The sequence below is a fragment of the Convolutriloba macropyga genome, chromosome 15, assembly GCF_964194025.1.
Source record: "Convolutriloba macropyga chromosome 15, txConMacr16.3, whole genome shotgun sequence".
Lineage (NCBI taxonomy): Eukaryota > Metazoa > Xenacoelomorpha > Acoela > Convolutidae > Convolutriloba > Convolutriloba macropyga.
Window position 1 is genome coordinate 28588140 of NC_134482.1, and position 18946 is coordinate 28607085.

General features: G+C 37.6%; 1 protein-coding gene across 1 annotated transcript; it reads left to right on the forward strand.

Annotated features, from left to right (window-relative positions):
- Window positions 1–991: 991 nt before the first annotated feature.
- Window positions 992–12672, forward strand: LOC142354496 (angiotensin-converting enzyme-like). Its single transcript, XM_075406812.1, has 2 exons — window positions 992–1103; window positions 12508–12672. Exons 1-2 carry the CDS (start codon window positions 1059–1061, stop codon window positions 12637–12639), a joined length of 177 nt encoding a protein of 58 aa, XP_075262927.1. The 5' UTR covers window positions 992–1058; the 3' UTR covers window positions 12640–12672.
- The last annotated feature ends 6274 nt before the right edge of the window (window positions 12673–18946 follow it).

An 18946-nucleotide genomic window follows, 5' to 3' on the forward strand; every position in this document is an offset into this window, starting at 1 on the left:
AGATTTCGAATAAGAAATGTACACAGAAAAAATAAAATATTATGCTATTTCAATTAAAAATGGATCTTGTACAATCTCATATAAAATTGCGTCTTTGATAAGATCTTAATCAAGATCTTAAATAAATGTTCAATCTTTGGGGATCCTAAGTAATCTCCAATAAAATGGGGGTTGAGAGAAAATAGATGAAATTTCAGAGAGAAAAGAAAAAAATATTTTGCTTTTTCATGAACAGAGATACTGTAAGAATAAAGCACTTACAGATAATGAGACAAGAAAAGTCTACTTTAAAACTGCTCCAATATTTTCTAGTATCAATCAACACAAAAATTACTGAAAGATATTTGAGGGGAATTATCAGTCTTATTATTGAAAAATAATTTTCATAAGCTCATCGTTCCATACCAAATAAGATTTACTTCATGACAGAAATCAGTTGAGACAGGGATACTAAAGAAAATGATCCGACATTTTTTTTAGATCTAACCCGCCGAGCAGCAGTAATTAGTTGTCTAAAATCACAATTAATAATCAATATAGCAAAATGTGTAATAAAATAAATACAAAATAAATAAATTTACAGAAGGCGAACTTTCTTCTATAACAAGATTGCGCTTAACGGTTTTTGAAAAATTCTGGTGGTTTTAGTAGCGTCCCCTTGTGATCAAACTGCTCATTTTTCAGGACGGGACCTGATAGACTTAGTTTTAACCCAAGCAAGAAAGTCTTACCCAAACTTAAATGCAATACTTTTCATGATTGCTGCACCTATATTAAGCAAAATTTTTTTTACGGGTCGAACCTATTTTCAAATAAAGGAAACATTTTGTTAGGGCTTGTCAGCTCCGTATGACGAAGTAAGAGGAGAAGAATACTTTGACGTCATCAACAATTATTTCGTCGCGATAGTGACTCCAATTTATACACGATACTTGATTGGAGACGTACTCAGGTTCCAGTTCTGGGAGACTATTTGTAGAGAGTCCGGACAGTCATACGATCATCTTCTCAACTGCAACGTTGCTGGTAAACCTCAGGCTACCGAAAAATACAGAGAAATGCTCAGCAGGGGCAATACTGTTCCTTGGAAAACGTTACTAAAGGTTAGCCGTCTAATCTATTAACATTGTTGAATACGAAAGTGATTGCTGAAATTATAAAGTTTAATTAAGAATAAGGTGTTTTCCTTCCTCACTTGAGCAAAATATTTTTGCTCGCTATGCCTGTGCAAACTAATGTCTGCCCGGGTTGACCTATCTTGGCATCCATATCCAAGAACCATATATGGTCCCATACAGGCCATACAAAATTTTATTGCTATGGTTGCCAATATCTCCATATATGATTCTTATATGGCATCCAAGAATCCAATATGGTCATTTGTGCGTTCTTTCAACGCCCATACAAAGCTTATGCAGCAGTTCCAGCTTTAAATGCTTTACACGACTTATGGCATATTGGTACCATATATGGTTCTTATATGGTCCATATGTTTTTACACTGATAAGTCAAAGAAGAGGTTTGACTCTCAATTACAATTTACACATATTACCACGAAATTAACAAAATGGCCTAAAGATGGCCATAATCTACAGTTCCAACCTCTACCTGACGAGTAATTGTAGGATATTCGCTGAATGCACTATACCTATGTAAGATTTGCGGCAAATGCCATGAAATGAATGCCCGGGTCGATGTGTCACAGCTAAAAATCGCTGAAAGATGTAAGATTTGCGGTGAATTTGAGTAAAAGTGTAAGATTTGCGTTCAATGCGATGAACGCTGTGAAACAAATTATTTATGCGTTGAATTTTTTTTCACCACTTAAGCGGTGAAAGAAAATTTTTCACCGCTACCAGCAGAATGCGGTGCAAAATATTTTTTCACCGCTTAAATAGCAAATCTTACAGATATTCACCGCTAAATTCAACGCTTATCTTAAATCCGCAGGAAATATCATTTAAGTAAGTGAGAGATGGCGCAGTGCAATAAGAAGTAGGTGACATGCGGGAGGTAAGTGGTTCAAACCCGTGTACGGCAGTTTCTTTTTTTAAGAAATCCGGTGAATGCGGTAAAAAAAAATTTTCACCGCAAAATTCAACGCAATTCTTACAAAAATTCACCGCTTTCAGCGCATTCAACGCTAAAAGATGCGGGCGCTTTGCGGTGAAAAAAGTTTTTTTTTCACCGCTATTCATCGCTAATCTTACATTATTTTTTGACAAGACCTCGACCCGGGTGGTCTAAGTTAAATTTGGTAAAAGTAAATATCTTAAAAATCGATTAATTTCAAAACGTTTTTTATCTGCCCCAATATGTTTTTTGATTACCATATTCACTGCATCAAAAAACTGAAAAGCACACTGTTCATGAATATACAACACTTAATGGCTAATTGTTGATGAGTTTTTGTATTGTTGGGATTATTTCTCGGTCCGCATTTTCCGTAATAAATTAATATTGAAAGACATGAGCTTTCAGTTGTAGTATTAGAGCTGTTAGAAATGCACAGATAATAAGTCGTGCATATCGGCCGCATACTTCAAAGCGTTAATAACATGCGGGTTTACAAGTATTTAAGTCTTTACCTTTCTAATTAATAAACGAGCCTCAGTTTACGTCTGGATTACAGAATCCAAACGAGAACTAGAACTAAACATGAGTAGGCGCAGCTAAAATTGTTCATTTTCCCTGCCCTTTGACTGACATTTGCAACTCAGGGCAACTGCTAAAAGCAAAACATGTGTATCTGAAGAAAATGAAAAAATTCCTCTATGAATTTCAAGGTTATACCAGCAGAAAGGGAGGAATTAAAAAGCCTACGCAATGATGAAACAGGCTCAAAAACGACCGTTTTTTCAATATTCTCAAAAGGAAGTATTATACTCGATTGCGACAGATTATTCCAATCGAGTCGCGAATGCTTATAGTTCTAATCAGTTTCGGCAGTTACGCCACAAACGGCACTTCAATAACTACAATTAGATTTTCTAATTGTCAATTTGGCTAATCGCGGTGCGGTTGGCCCATTTCTATTTGACTGAGTCCGATTGAAGAGCGAATTACTAGATTTTAATTGGAACTGATTTTTAGCAGCGCAAATTAGAGAATGATTATATTAAAGTACAATTTAGGAAATGAAAGTTTTGTTCATAACATAATCACAAGACAGGAAGGAACTGCAAGATTTGTTTATAAGCTGAACAGACAGCTTCCTGCACAGACAGCTTGAACAGACAAGAAGTGATGAAGATTTGGATGAACTGAAATTAAACTAAATAACACAAGCACTTGCCCTTTAAATGGGTAAAACTGAACTAAATACGGTTATGGATATATGATGATTTATCCATACCGTATGATATTTCCCCTTGTTGGGAGAAAAGAAAATTGGTATATGAAATCAGAAAATTAATAAGTGTTCACCGGTTACATAAGTAATAAAATATTAAATAAAATTTAAAATGTAAAGAGTTCATAAAGTTTCAATGAGTTTCTAATCAGATTCTGAGTTCTCTTCATTTTCTGCCTGCAAGAAGTTTCAATGAGTTTCTAATCAGATTTCTCTTGGGAGATTTGGGTTTGGGTCTTCTGTCCAACTTCAGTTAGGGTTTCGTGGCAAAACCTGTCCAATAAAGTCAGTATTAGATTCAGGAATTTCTGTTGAGTACCCTTCTGTATTTCTATTTTTCTCCACTAACGACTGTTATGACTTCTTTTGTTTAAGAGTCCTTTTGCTCTTTCTTACGGAATCAGATGTATCACTTGTAGTTAGCTGTCGTTTGCCTGTTTTTCGTAAAATTGGAGTGGGTATTTGCGGAGTGGCCATTTGTACCGCGGATGGCCCTGCTTCATTTGGATTAGGTGTTGGCGGCGCAATTCGAGCAGATGGGCTGAAATGTAGTATTTGAGTAAGGTCAGGTCTATTGATGAAAGCTTCGTCATGTTTGGGATTGCGCTTGGGAATTCTCATTTTTAGAGAGCGTGATCATTTTTCAGCACGTTACTAGCTGAAGAGATACAACATCTTCCTGAAGGTACCACACTAATGTCATCAGCCTGTTTTCTATTTCTCTTGATCTTTTTGTCCCCGGTGTTTTTTCCTATTAAGTCTCGTCTATGTTTGTTGATTTTCTGCTCGATCGTTTTTTCGTATATCTTCTTTGGTCTTCTCTCTATGTACTGTGTAAGTTCCGTATCACGTTCTGCTTTTGTGCCAAACTTCGCGATATCCCAATTTTGTACTTGAACCTCTTGTCGATTTGGTTCTTTAATGACGCTCGTGGTTGGGTTGACTTTGCACACCGTGCTTCCGGGAGCAAGCTCTCCATGAAGTCCATCGAAGTTCTTCTTTTGTTGCTGGCTTTCGTGAATTTTTCTGGCTAATTTTACTTGGATGCTTCTTTCCGAACACGGAATTGGCCTGGAAACTCCTTCTGACTTGATCAATCGTTGTTCTCCGTCTTTCATTTTCTGTTCTTCTTTTCTTGCTTGGGCATTTGCGGCACAGGTGACTTTCTTGATCTCAGTGTCCGAACAGAGGGCTGTATCTGCCCATTGTTCCTCCGTTAATTACGCACGTTCTGGTATCGTGACTTCGTCTAAATAATGTTTGTTTATTTTATTATAATTTAAATTTTTGTTGTTGGGTTCTGTGGTGATATTAGAAATATGTGTATTACATTTTCTACCAAAGTGTGCTTCGGATGGTGTGATGTCTATTGTTTTTTTGTTTTGAAATTCTCAGTCGTTGTATAATTGCATATAGTGAATGTTCTAAGTTAAATTTTTGTTTGTGTTTTCATGCAAGATAATTGTCGCTTAATTGTTTGAATAAGACGTTCTACTAGACCAACTGCTCTATGGTCGTTTGCTGGTGCAAATATAGGGGTAATGTTATTTCCTATACAGAATGTTTCAAAATTTTATCCTTGAAAACATCTTGCTTGATCTAATCTAATTGGTCTAGGTACTCCGTGATTATATATATATTTATTGTGAAATTTGATTACATTTGTACCGGAGGCGTTATTTACGATTTCGTCTGTGGGATATTTTGAGTATCTATATATACTTGTAATAAAAAATTGTTCTATACCCTTTTCATTAAGTATTGGTCCACCAAAGTCTATTTGTATTTCGTCATTTGGTTCAACGCATTTTGGTAAAACCTATTTCCGTGCAAGCTTTGCACTCACTGGCTTTTGCCAGTATATCCCGATAGATATACGGCCACCAAATGTTCTGCGCAAGTGAAAGCATGGTAAAACTCCAGGGATGTGTCGAACGTATGTCCTCAAGTACTGCGTCCTTTATAGCTTTTGGAATTGCTATTCGCTCGTCAAGACAGACACAGCCATGCTTTACACTAAGATCTCGCCAATTGGAGGAAAGGTAGAGACTTATTTCTCAAAGCCTGTCGGGGTCGTCTCGAATTACGCAGTCTCTCACCTCCTTGAGAATCGCGTCTTTCCCAGTTATTATAGCCAAAGTTTTCTGCTAAATATCTTATTTAGCGTTTCGGTGAAGTAGATGTCATCTGCTTCCTCAATCAAACTGCCCGAAGGGGTCTCGGTGTTAGAGGAGGTATGTGTGCCGGGTGTAGAAGGAGTTGTATCAGAGAATGTTACTCTTGCCTTCGTTGGTGTAGATTTCGATCGAGTAGCTTTATTTTTTAGCATTTTGTTGATATGGTTGACTGAGTTATTTGCTTGAAACGGTTCGATCGAATTATTCAAGGTTAAGTGAGTTGTGAATCTATTTTGGGCAAAAAGCGAGCGATTCTTTTGCAAGTGGTATTGATACTTTGGAATTTGTGTTTTCGCGCTTAATTTAGGGATTTTAGGTGGATTATTTGACTTAATACCATTAATGGCTTTTATTGGGTATAATTGTTCAGAGTGTTCAAATTCTTTACTTTGTGACATTTGCACCTCTTATGCAGCAAATTCGTTAATGGAATGTGAATTATTCGTTTTACAGTTATTTAGTACAAATTGTGATTTTCTAACTTTAAGAGATATTTGCGATGCGGATGGATGATTTAAAAGCGGATTAACTATTGAATTTGAAAGTGTTAATTGCGACGCGAATGGTACTTTCTTTTGAGCAAGCTGTAATTGTGATGCAAGTGGTTTAGTACTAATTTGTGAATTAGTATTTAGTGGTGTGTGAATTTGCGGTGCAAATGACTGTTTTGAATGAAATGATGGCGGGTGTAGCTTTAATATGCTATTAAATTTTTTTAATGCGTTGTGTCTTTTTTTAATTAGATTTTTCATTGAGTTGCGAATTTTAGATATTGTCGCTACTACAATGTGTTCGTCATATGTAGATATTTTTTAGCTCTTGCGAATGGGTTTCTAGATTGTAGTCTACTAAACCCATTTTGGCTCCAGGCATGTGTTCAATTGTGAAGTTGTACGGAAGTAATCTATCTGTCCATCTAGATATTCGACTATTGCACGATTTGTTCGATCTGTGCTCTTTTAGAATAAACAATAGTGCTCGATGGTCCGTGACGACAGTAAAATTTTTTCCATATGGGTAGTATTTGAAATAGTCAATGGACCAGACTATTCCCAATAGTTCTAGTTCGTTAACACTGTAACGTTCTTCCGTTGAGTTGAGGAATCGTGACGCAAATGCAATCGATTTCCAACCTTCGGGTGTATTTTGCTCAAGTGCTGCACCCAATCCAGAACGTGAGGCGTCACACTTAACTCGAACATCGAACCTTGGGTTGCAATGGCTATTTTCTGTGCTGTTGGCAATTTTTTCTTTTACTAAATTAAAATGTTTGGTGTATTCCTCCGTCCAAACAAACTTTATAGATTTTTTGAGAAGTGGGCTAAGTGGATGGCATAATTGTGCTAAGTTTGGTAAGAACTTACCTATATAATGAACTGACCCGAGAAATGATCAAAGACGTTTGAGTTTTGTTGGTGGTGGTCTTGTTAATATTGCTGCGGTTTTGCTTTCTAATGGTGATATTCCAGTTTATGTAAACTTATATCCTAGCCATTCAATTTCCGTTTTTGCAAATTGGTATTTTTGGAGATTTACTCTTAATTTATCTTCGTCTATCTTTTTTAGGCATTTTGTAACATATGCCAAATGGTCTGTTTCAGTTCCGGTACTAACGATTATGATGTCGTCTAAAAAACAATAGGTGTTTTGTAAACCTACAAAAGTGTAGTCCATTGCTTTCTGAAATTCTGCTGGCATGTCAGTAAGACCGTAGAATCCTGTTTTGAATCTATGAGTGCCTGTGGATTCCCCACAGTTAATGTTGAAATTACAGTGTTTTGCGGCGTCAAGGTGTAGTTTTAATTGACTATATGCATATTTTAGGTCTAACGTGGTGAAATATGCCTGTTGGCCATTTTGGGTGTTAGTAAGGTGTTGTGAGATTGTATCGATTAACATGTCAATGTTGGGCATTTGATAATTGTTTTTTTTGTATTGCTTTGTTTAGTACTTTAGAATCTAGTGCCAGTTTTATAGATTGATCTTTCTTTACTGTAATTACGATCGGAGATACGAAATGTTTGTCAGAGCAACTAGATAGTACTTCAATATTGCCTTCATTCTCTGAACGTTCTAATTCTGCCGTGACTCTAGGTTGTAGATTTATTGGAACGCGCCGACCTTTTTGACGCTTTGCTGTGATCTTTCGATGAAATTTTGATTTCGCTACATGTGTTTTGGACAGACCTATTCTTGATACTAAAAGAGCAAATTGCGCCGCGATTGTCTCCTTAAATTTGCATGCGGGATTATTAATGTTATTAACACATTTACCGTTCTCTGATTGTTGTTGTTGTACCACTGCGAGACCAAGGCTTGGGAAGATGTCTCTTCCAATGATGATCTTGTGACCGTCTTCCACCACTGTCAGAATGGCTTCCCTATCAATCCAGTTATTGTATGCAACTGTTGTCTCCAGATGTCCAAGAACTTTAATCGGTTCGTTTGAAACTGTTTTGAGATCCCGCTTTTCTTTCTTGGTGATCCATTTCGCAGATTGTGTAGTTCGAATTATTTGATTTGCTAATGTTTTCGTTATGAGACTAACCACACTTCCAGAGTCAATCTTAGCGTTTGCTTTTACTTCTCCGAATTGTACTTTGACATTTAGATGTTCGAGCTGATTTGCCGAATCATACGAGATTGCCGCCACATAGTCGTCAGAGTCACTGTCATAATTCGAATCGTATACTGGCTCCTATAGTTGCTGACAACTAGTTATGTAGTTAACGGATTCCTCGTCGTCACTTTTTTCGGGAGACTTATCAATTTGATTGACGTTTGTTTGCGGGGCTTTATGTGTTTGTCCCTGTGATTGTTTTGGCTTTTGTGACTCCATCGTAGGCCGCAATTCATACAGATGCTGCTGTATTGGTAGTTTTGGGGCACAGTTGGGTATCGCGTGAAATCGTTGCGATTGCAAGACTGGTAATTGTTGACTACATATACAGAGTTTGTAGTTGACATCAAATTCTGATTAATCTTTTGATGATTTTGTGCCCCCATCTCCATCTGAATTGCTATTTCAAGCGCTTCGCATGGTTCAACTGTTTCCTTTAACAACTCCTTAAGGTTTCGTGATCTATCATGTTCAGTATGAATTCATCTCGAATTAGGGTAGTTTCCTAGACTACAGTTTTCGGCTTGTTCTAGTAAACGACCGTAGAAACTTTCATTAGATTCACCTTTCTGTTGTTAACTAGAGTAGAAGACAAAGCGGTCGTAAGTTAAATTTCCCACTTTTGAAAAGGAGTCCTCCATTGCTTGCCATATTCTTTAAATGGCTGTTTTTCTATTTGAAAATGAGGATGTTTGCTATTAAATATACCTCCGTTCCAATGCTCAAATACAACAAAGATATCGATTTTTGCTCACAGATCCCCCAAGGTTTATCTCCGCATAAAATACCGATTTCCTCAACCTTTTTGCAACGATTTTGCCAATTTACCTTGAGTTGTTGGTTACGGATTTTTCTATCCTTTTCTGTCGCTTGCGTGTGGTTTTCGACTGGTTCCTCGTAGGTTGGCTCGGGTGGATATGTTACCGCTGTTGGTGGGTCGTTTAGAATGTTGTCGAGTTGAATTCCCACTTTTGCTAGCAATGCTAGCTTCCACTGTTGAGTCCACTTATCCCACGTCAATGGAGGGGTGGCAGTAGGCTTCTCCGAAAATGCATCTACATGAAGAGGCGTTTTATTTGATTCAGCTGCTGACTGCGCCATGTTATACTCGATTGCGACAGATTATTCCAATCGAGTCGCGAATGCTTATAGTTCTAATCAGTTTCGGCAGTTGCGCCACAAATGGCACTTCAATAACTACAGTTAGATTTTCTAATTGTCCACTGGGCTAATCGCGGTGCGATTGGCGCTATTCTATTTGACTGAGTCCGATTGAAGAGCGAATTACTAGATTTTAATTGGAACTGATTTTTAGCAGTGCAAATTAGAGAATGATTAAATTAAAGTACAATATAGGAAATGAAAGCTTTGTTCATAACATAATCAAAAGACAGGAAGGAACTGCAAGATTTGTTTATAAGCTGAACAGACAATTTCCTGCACAGACAGCATGAACAGACAAGAAGTGATGAAGATTTGGATAAACTGAAATTAAACTAAATATCACTAGCACTTGCCCTTCAAATGGGTAAAACTGAACTAAATACGGTTATGGATATATGATGATTTATCCATACCGTATAACATTAGGAACAACAATAACTTCATGAGATGAGCAGAGGTAAGTCTCTCGATTTCTCAGTTGATAAGGAAATTAGGAAATTGTTTAATCATGTACGTGAACATGATTTTCCGCCCCCTTTTGGCCTAAACGGAGCTGAGAAAAATTTTAAGTTGTTCTCAGCGATGTGGGAAAAAGAATTTTGTTGAGATAGTTTTCGACTGCAGATAGATCCGGGTTTCGACTGCTGTAAACAACACTACAGTCAGTCTCTTCTGATAAACAGCTTCAGTCTCGTGATCAAAGAAGACTACATTTTTAACTCCTAACAGCTAGAATAAGAACCCCAGCTCAAACCAATTAACAAGATAATTACTAAGCGTGTGTATATTTTCTTTCTTTCATATATGAACACTTTCAGCCCCCAACCATTAAATTGAGACTTATAGCACAAACAAAGGTTAGTCATATATCTTTGCCTTTGATTTGCTATATCTTTTGTCAAATTAGATCGGCATACATAAAGAGATCCTGTTTTGTGTGATCTGTAGCAGCTCGCTCTAATTTGATACAGTTTACCCATAAAAACAAGACCTGACTAGAATTTGAAAAATCTCGAATCAAATTTTGGACAAGACTTCACAAGTAAGCAGTCAAGTATTTGCCAAAAAAGATACGTTTAAGAAAAAATGCATCTATTATGTTTTGGGCACAGTTTTTCGCAGAAAATATCCGCAAAACGTATAAGTCAACAGAAGCATTGAGTTTTTTCTCATTATAGCCCCCAGCGAATGGTTAGAGGCCCTATTATGGTGTAAATGGGGTAATTGGGGCTATGAGTTATATGCCCCTAATGGCGGAGGGATATGAATGAAAAGTGTTGACTACTTGTTAGCTGTATATTTTGTCGATGTTTGTTTTGTTTTTCGGTTTCTACAAGCTTCTTTTTATGCCTCCAGCACTGTTTCACCACTTGATAGTTCTTGAAAAATTTAAGATTTAAGATTTTTCAAGTCTTGGCCATGGCTGATTTAAAATTTTTGAGACATAAGAATTGATTAAAGACTTAATAATTCTAAAACGTCAAACAATCAGTGCTTCGATACAGTACAAATCGAAGAGCTGCAACTTAACTGCACTGGTTAAAAGTTGACTGTCAGTTCAAGTCCTTTAAGATTTTGGAACAATAGCTCATTCTGTATTATCGCACAAAACGCACGACACATTATGAGCATCTATTTCAAACCTAAGACCTTCAAAATTGTTGCACATTTTTGAACAGAAACCCTATTATTAGACAGCTAAAATTTATTTCAAAATAAATATAGTTGAGCGATCAAACAAGAAGCGACCAAGAGGTTTTGTAGATTAAGATTAAACTCTTACAGAGTACCGGTATTTATTAGCTGTGTTGCAGTGTAAATCTTCATACCCAGTTAGCAAAATTTTCTTTTTCGTTCACATAAAAAAAATTGGCCTGTGAAGGAAATCATTGTAAAATTTTTTTTATATTAGTAGAGTAGCTGAGAATGAAAAAAATGCCAACTTTGTTTAATCAGAGTAATGATAAGTGCTATGGTTAAAAATGCAATAATTTTTCTGAGGATTGATTCTCTCCTAAGATAATTCAAGACAATGGTTTTCTTGCATGCTTGTAACTGAAGCTTGTAACTTATCTTGAAAACATAAACTCACAAAACTTTGGAAACTTCTTTTGTAATAAACTTGTTGACCGGAATACAAGAATTTCGTATAAGCTGATGAGAGGGCGCTAATAATATGCACCCATTAAGCTTATATAAACTCATTAAGCCAATGTCCGCATCTTTTAAAACCTGTTCTTCAAAATTTTTGTACATTTGTGAACAGAAACCGTATTAAGAAACAGCTCAATTTTGTTTAAAAATTAATAAAGCTGATTGATCAATCAAGAGGACTCCAATAGATGCTGTAGAAAAAGTTTGCACATAAAAAAAGTTGGGCTCGTAGGGAAAAAATTTGTAAAAACAATTTTACATTAGAAGATTAACAGAGAATGAAACAAACCAATTTTGTTAAATCAGACTAATATTAAGTACTGGTTAAAGATGCATTACATCTTTTGACAAACGATTCTCTTGTAAGATCCCGCAATACGATTGTTCTCTTCCAACGTCTTTTCATCTGGGCTATTTTTCTCATCCCAGCTTATATCTCTACGGCTTCAAATCCATGATATAAATTTTCTCCCAGTTCGCACTGTTCATTTAGACTTGCATGTCTTGACCAAGACTTGCATTTATACGAAAAAGTGTAAAAAGTGACATGATCATAGCTCTGAATCGATACTGATATTGACTTTCCGTTCAGTCCGGTTGTTTAATTTTATTTTTAGCTCATTGAGCTTCATCTTTTGCCTATTTTTCACACCCAATATTCTTTTGGCGCATTTTAGTTCAATAAATTGATATCCCTCGTTTTATCTGATGATAATGAGCTGATTACTTGAACAGTTTTTTAAATTAAATTTAAAATTTATACATGCCATGATCGGAAGAATGAGGCAATTTTAAATGTTTAAACTGCTGATAATTGGTGCCCGAGTAATTTTTTTTTCAATTTTAAAACCATTCATTGAGCACTTAAAGCCTATTTATATATGTTTTGCTACACTAAATTAGTTAACAAACTAATTTTATTACGCTTTTGGCTTCAAACTGACTAATTATAAGTGGGTTGTTGGTACCAAAAAAGACCAAACGCAAAACCAGACAAAAAAATTACAATTCAACATAATTTTTATTAACTGTGTTTTTAGGATTTCACGGGTGATGATTTTGCAAATCCAAAGCCATTTCGGGATTTCTTCAAGCCCTTGGAGGATTGGCTTGATGACTTTATACAAGAGAACAACATATCTGTGGGCTGGACAGAGCCAGACGATTATTAGAATCTGTTCTGTTTCTAACCCTCACCACCACCTCCTTTGTGGACATACGACGGGACTGTAGGGGGGGGGGGGGGGGGGCAGTATAGATCTGAATATTAAACGCAATTTTACGGTACTATATGCAAACTATATGGCGCTAATATACAAAAAGTGGCGTGGGGGTTTGGAATGAACAAAGGATATACTTTCAAATTTATCAATTGCTCAGCTTGTTTTGATTTAATTAAAAATTTGTTTTCCAAATCAATCAACGGATGGCCATATTTGACATCAGTATGATGTGAATATTTTGTAACATCATAAGTTCAAGGAAAGTTTTGTTCAAGGTGGTAAAAGCGCTGAAAAATTATTTTTTTTCAGCAGTTATTGAAAATTTTCATCGCGCTATTCTGCAAGTTTCTCCCATAGACATTGATTTTGAAAAACGGAAAATGAATTCGTTTCTTCGCACTTTACCAAGTTGCAAATGCGCAGACTTCTGAAATGAACCATTCATGTCTCCGCACTCAAATTCAAAGCAATCTTTATCTAATTTCAGCGCTTTAGGAAATCCAATTTTCTGCAAAGATTTATTGTCAAAAACAATTAAATTATCGAGCAAATTTTTTAATCATACTACTTTACAAGAATGGAAAATATGGAGAAAGCTATCTATGGAACTGAATTATAGTAAAAATTATGAAAGCTGTTTAATCGAATGGTGAAAATCAGGCAGACATGTCCTCAAACTGGGGACATTACGCGACGTAAGGAGATAAGCAAAAAACAAAATTCTGAAAAGGTCAAAATTGCCAAAGAAAAGATGGAACCCATGTCAATGTTAAACTTTCGAAACTTATGCAGAAAATTTGCGGAAATTATATAAAATTGAAATGACTGCGGGATTGTGCTGGATTTTTCTTTGATTGTTGGGGCATTGAAGAAGAGCATAAGAAGATTCAAAAGCTGGAAGCTCTGGGAAGAAGTGCAGTTGCTTCACCAATAGAGTCATGGGTTGAACTCCTAAATTAAATGTCCGTCTCAGCTACATTAGGTAATGTAATGAAACATATATTCTAGACTTTTGGTTGCTCATATTTGGTTGCGACTTCTTGTCAGATGTTTTTGGGAAAGAGTAACTCTCAGGTTTTTGGCGGTAGTTTTAATCATCAGCAAATGTCATGCTTTTCTTGAGTTCCCAAGGTCATTGGGAACATGCTCCAAGAAGGAGGGCAGGGGTTGGAGATCATCTTGATTGTCGTTTGATCCGATATCCTTGAACCTATATAATTGGAATGAAAATACTGTAAGGGCAATAACATCAAAGGGGGTGGATGTAGCTCATGTTGCCTAAGACCGAAGCAAAAAATTTGAATTAAAAAACTACGGTGAAAAAACCCGTGCGAGACCGGCGACAGGACGCACGAACGAGCCGTAAGCCGTTTTTACTTTGGCAACTCGTACTTCACCGTCTCGTCCAGGGGATGTTTCCACAACTCTTCCAAGGGGCCAGATTCCTCTCGGCGTCAAGTCCTTGAGTACCCACACAACATCTCCTAATTTCAGAGGAGGCTGGTTGTTGTCTGTCCATTTACGTCTCTTGAGTAATGTCGGCAGGTACTCCTTAATCAAACGCCGCCACACGTGGTTCATCAACTGCTGCACGTGCTTCCAGTTCTTGAAACTAGCTGGCTGTTGGTCTCCAAAGTTTCCGGGTGGCAAGGAACTGTAAGGGCGTTGAATGAGGAAATGGTTAGGAGTGATTGGCCTTTGTTTTCAGGCTGATCAGCAACGTTTGTCAGGGGTCTGGAATTCAGGATTGCTTCGACTTCTACCATTATTGTCTCAAAGATGTCGAAGGAGAGACGCTTAGATCCTAGAATGATTAAGAGTGTCCTTTTGGCGCTCTGAATTAATCGCTCCCACACGCCACCGAAATGAGGGCCGTATGGTGGGTTAAATTTCCATGTGGTTTTGACTGCAGCTAGGGCTTTATAAATCTTGTCTTTGTCTAAAGCCTTAACCGACTTCTTCAGCTCTTCGGAGGCGCCAACAAATGTTTTTCCGTTATCGCTGTACAATAAAATAGGTTGGCATCTTCGGCAGGTGAATCGTCGATATGCATTGAGGAAGGTGTCTGTATTTAAATCTGGACATGTTTCTAAATGGACTGCTCGCGTAACGAGGCATGTAAAAATAAGTCCATAATGTTTCTCGATTTTGCCTTGTTTGTCCTCAATATAAAACGGGCCAAAAAAGTCCAGTCCTGTGTTGGCAAACGGAAATTTGGTTTCTTCTGTGGGGAAGCGCAAAGCAGGAAGTGGGGCCATTATTGGTTGTATATTTTGAGTGTCAAAACGGCGACACAGAAAACATCGGTATTTTATTGAAAGTAGTGTTTTTCGAAGTCCAATGACGTAGTAGCGTTGTTGTACGAATGCTTTGACCGGTTCTGTTGCTTGATGAGCACAAATTCTGTGTGCATGCTCAAGGTATAGTCTCGCAATCTTTTCCTTTGCGTCCAAGATTATTGGACATTTTTCGATCTCCAATTCTGTTGGAGCAAATAAGAGACAGCCACTAGATCGTAGGAGTCCGTTTTGGTCAATTATTGGATTTAAGTTTCTCAATTTGCTCTTGGCGTCTAATTTTTGTGTGCTTTTTAATGCGTTGATTGTTGAGGAAAAAGTATTGTTTTGAGACAACTTCAGCAGAAAATTTTGAGATAAACAAACATCATCTTTTGTGTATTGGCTTTTGTCGGAACGATTCTTCTTAGCTCTGTAAATTAAATTGAAGACAGTTGCGAGGGTTAAAAGTAGCTTATTCCATGTTGAAAAGCGGTTTGGGTCTAGAACAGGTTTGATTGGTGTTTTTGTATTTCTGCTTACGGCACCTACGGTTGAAATCTTTTTCAAATCTTTCCAAGAGGTTTCAGTGTTTTGCAAAAATTGTGGTGCTGTAAGCCATTTCAGGGGGATTTCTGATGGCTCAAGGCCACGCGTTCCATGGTCGGCTGGATTAAAATTAGTTAGGACATGATTCCACTCATCAGTTTTAGTTGTTTTCTTAATTTCTTCGAGTCGATTTGAGACGAAAACGTTTTGTTTCTTAGTTGAACTGATCCAATCTAAGACAACACGACTATCAGTCCACAAGTAGACTTTTTCAAATTTTAATGTCATTTCGGTTTCTATCAATGTGCGGAGGCGTGTACCTAAAACGGCTGCTTCGAGTTCTAATTTTGGCACACTAATTTGTTTTATTGGTGCAACTTTGCATTTTCCAAGCAGAAAAGATGTTTGAAAGATTTCGTCCTGTTTTTGGGTGCGAATGTAAGCAACTGCTGACAATGCAACGGTTGAGGCGTCAACAAAGACATGGAGCTGGTGATTATTTTCCTGATTCGTTGAGGAGTTCAACCATCTGGGGATTTCTTTATCAGGCATTGCAAAGTAACTATCGAGCACTTTTTGTAGGTTGGAATGAAGTTCTGCGGGAAGTGGTTCATCCCACTTCTTACCTAGCTTCCAGACTTGTTGTAAAAGCATTTTGATTCTAATTGTGAGCGGGGACAAAATTCCTAGGGGATCGAAAATTGTTGATACTAAGCTGAACATTTTCCTTTGTGTATACTCACTTGCATTTCGGGGAAAATGTTCTAATGTCTTCATTAGAAAACAGTCAGTTCTGGTATTCCATTTCTGACCGAGGACTCTATTGATCTTTTTCAGTTCATCTCGATATTCTTGCTCAATGAACCTTAGGGCTTCATGTTTGTTTGACACAAATTTTGTCAAGCGAAAGCCACCTTTATGAAGGCTATCTTTAGTCTGGTTAATGGTGTCAATTGCGTCTTCTATAGACGGCAAAGAATGGATATAGTCGTCCATATAAAAATGGTTCTTTATTGCATTTACTGCTTTTGGAAATTCAATTGCATTATCTTCTGCGCAACGGTTCAGAACGAAAATTGCACAAAATGGGGAGCAGGTTGCTCCAAAAATTAATCTGGTGAACTGGTATTGGTTAACCATCTCTTCATTGGGCCAGAGAAAGCGTAATGCAGATTGGTCCTCATGCCTTATTGCTATCTGCATGAACATGCCTTCGATATCAGAGAGAATGGCAACTGGGTTTTCACGAAATCTCAGAAGAATTCCTACCAAGTTGTTCAGCAAATCTGGTCCTGTGATCAAATTGGAGTTCAAAGATTGTCCTCTAGACTTGGCCGCAGCATTTGCTACTCTGCGCACTTTTCCGGGCTTGTTTGGATTAACCACTGGGTGATGAGGCAAATACCAAACTTTCTCGGGTTCTGGCTGCTGCATTTCAACTGGCTTGACATAAAATTTTTAAAGATCTGTTGTGAGAGTTTGCTCATACAACTCTTTCAATTGGAGGTCATTACTGAGTCGCTTCTGAAGACTTTTCAGCTGGCTGAGAGGTGCAAAATAATTATTTTCAATTCTCAATGGTTTTTTCCAAGGCAGTCCAATTTCGTACCTCTCACCATTGTAGCTGATTGTTTTGTTCAATATATCAAGGGCTTCCTTGTCAACGGGATTTTTAGATTCAGGCTCGGGTTGAGTTCCTTCAGCTTCAATTTTCTAGAATTGCTCAAGCAATTCATCAAGAGGCTGATCGTCGGAGCTTCTTCGTGATACGTGGTACACGTACTGTTTCTGCTGGTGAGATCGTTGTTTGGGTTGCTTTTGCACTCTTTCATACTCTCCAGCTAGGGTCCATCCAAGCCTCGTCTTTACGCCGAAAGGCTGGTTTTTAGTTGCCGGGATGACTTCAACTGGATGTGTGAAAGCAAAAGTGTTTATTCCCAAAAGGGCACCGATTTTGCCTTCAGCTATTTCTGGGAAGTGAATGTGACGCAGTTCTTTGAATGCATCGCAAAGTTGGTTGAGTTCAAATGTATTAGCTGGTGCTACATTTAAACAAGGAGTGCTATAAGTGGTTGTAATTTGAAACTTTTGATCCAAATTTTCGTAGGGTGCAACTGTCACTTGTTCAGAGATTTTTGAAAGTGGTATATCATGCTCTGTGTTAAGATACTGAAGCGTAGTTGCTTCTTGATCTTCGCATGGAAGAGCAAGGAACTCTGTGATTTTGTCAAGTATGAAAGTAAATTGGCTTCCTGGATCGATCAGAGCGTACGTATCGAAAGCTTTTTTGCCGTTTAGAAAAGATACTGGGATAAGTTGAAGTTGTTCGAACCATTCTTTTGGTGTAGACTGTAGATGATTCACGCTAAAACTTTGGTTGGCATTGTTCAAATTAGCGCGCTGAAATTGATTCTGATTTTTGTTTGCAAAAGACTGTCCGTAGCGGCTCTTTTGTGATTTGGATGAGACGCTTGCGTTGTTGTTACTTCCTGGTTCACATTGCTGTTTGACAAGCTGATTTGCTTGGTTGGTAACACTTGTACCTGTGGAATTGCTGGTGGCAAAAGCAGCTGGTGGACGCTTGATAATTTTACCAGGGTCATGCAGTGTTGTGTGGTGGTATCCGCTGCATGTTTGGCAGCGTTTTGTTGATGGGCAGTTTTGCTTCTTGTGTTTATTGCTCAAACAGTTCGAGCAAAGATTGCTCTTGCTTACAATGTCAAATCGCTGGTTTGGGCTGCATTTTTGGTAATCGGGACAGGTCGCTAGTATATGGTTTCCTCGACATTTTTCGCAAGAACGCTTTGGTTGATTTGAGTTGTTTAGGGGTGGAAATGGTGGAGCGCTAGGTGGTTTCACATTACCGCTACTGCTTATTGCTGTTGACTGATTTAGGCTAGTCGGCTGTGCTGGAAAGCCTGAATTTTGGATACTTAAATTTCTTGCGTGATTAAGGCTGTTGTTCAAATTTCCAGAGTTACCGAAGTTGTTTCTACGAAGGTTATTTTGCTGGAAGTTTTCGCGGTTTATCTTATCGTACACATGTGCTTGAACTTCTAACCATTTCTGAAATTCAACTAAAGTAGCTGGTGTTTCGATTGATGTAACGGTGTGCTCTGTCCATTTGAGGAGGATGTTATGCGGGACTTTTTCTTTAGCTTTCTTCATAAGTGTTGAGCTCTGTAGGTCCGCTGTGTATCCCAAGTATTGGAAAGCTTGCACTAAACGTTTCAAGAACAAAGCAAAGGCCACAAAATTTTGCTTGTTATAGTCATTAGTTGATTTCCAGTTTTCCAATTGATTTATGAAGGCGTTCACCACTATTTTAGGATCACCAAAATATGACATTAGTTCGTTTAAAGCTGTGCTATAATAAGCAGGATCACACGAATAAGCTTGGATTACATCTTTTGCTTTGCCAGTAACTGCAT

What these genes read in the sequence shown, in the direction of transcription:
- LOC142354496 (XM_075406812.1), top strand. Translation starts at nt 1,059, where the DNA reads ATGCTCAGCAGGGGCAATACTGTTCCTTGGAAAACGTTACTAAAG. An exon ending in CTTGGAAAACGTTACTAAAG is followed by an intron (nt 1,104 to 12,507) that starts GTTAGCCGTCTA and finishes CTGTGTTTTTAG; the next exon opens with GATTTCACGGGTGATGATTT.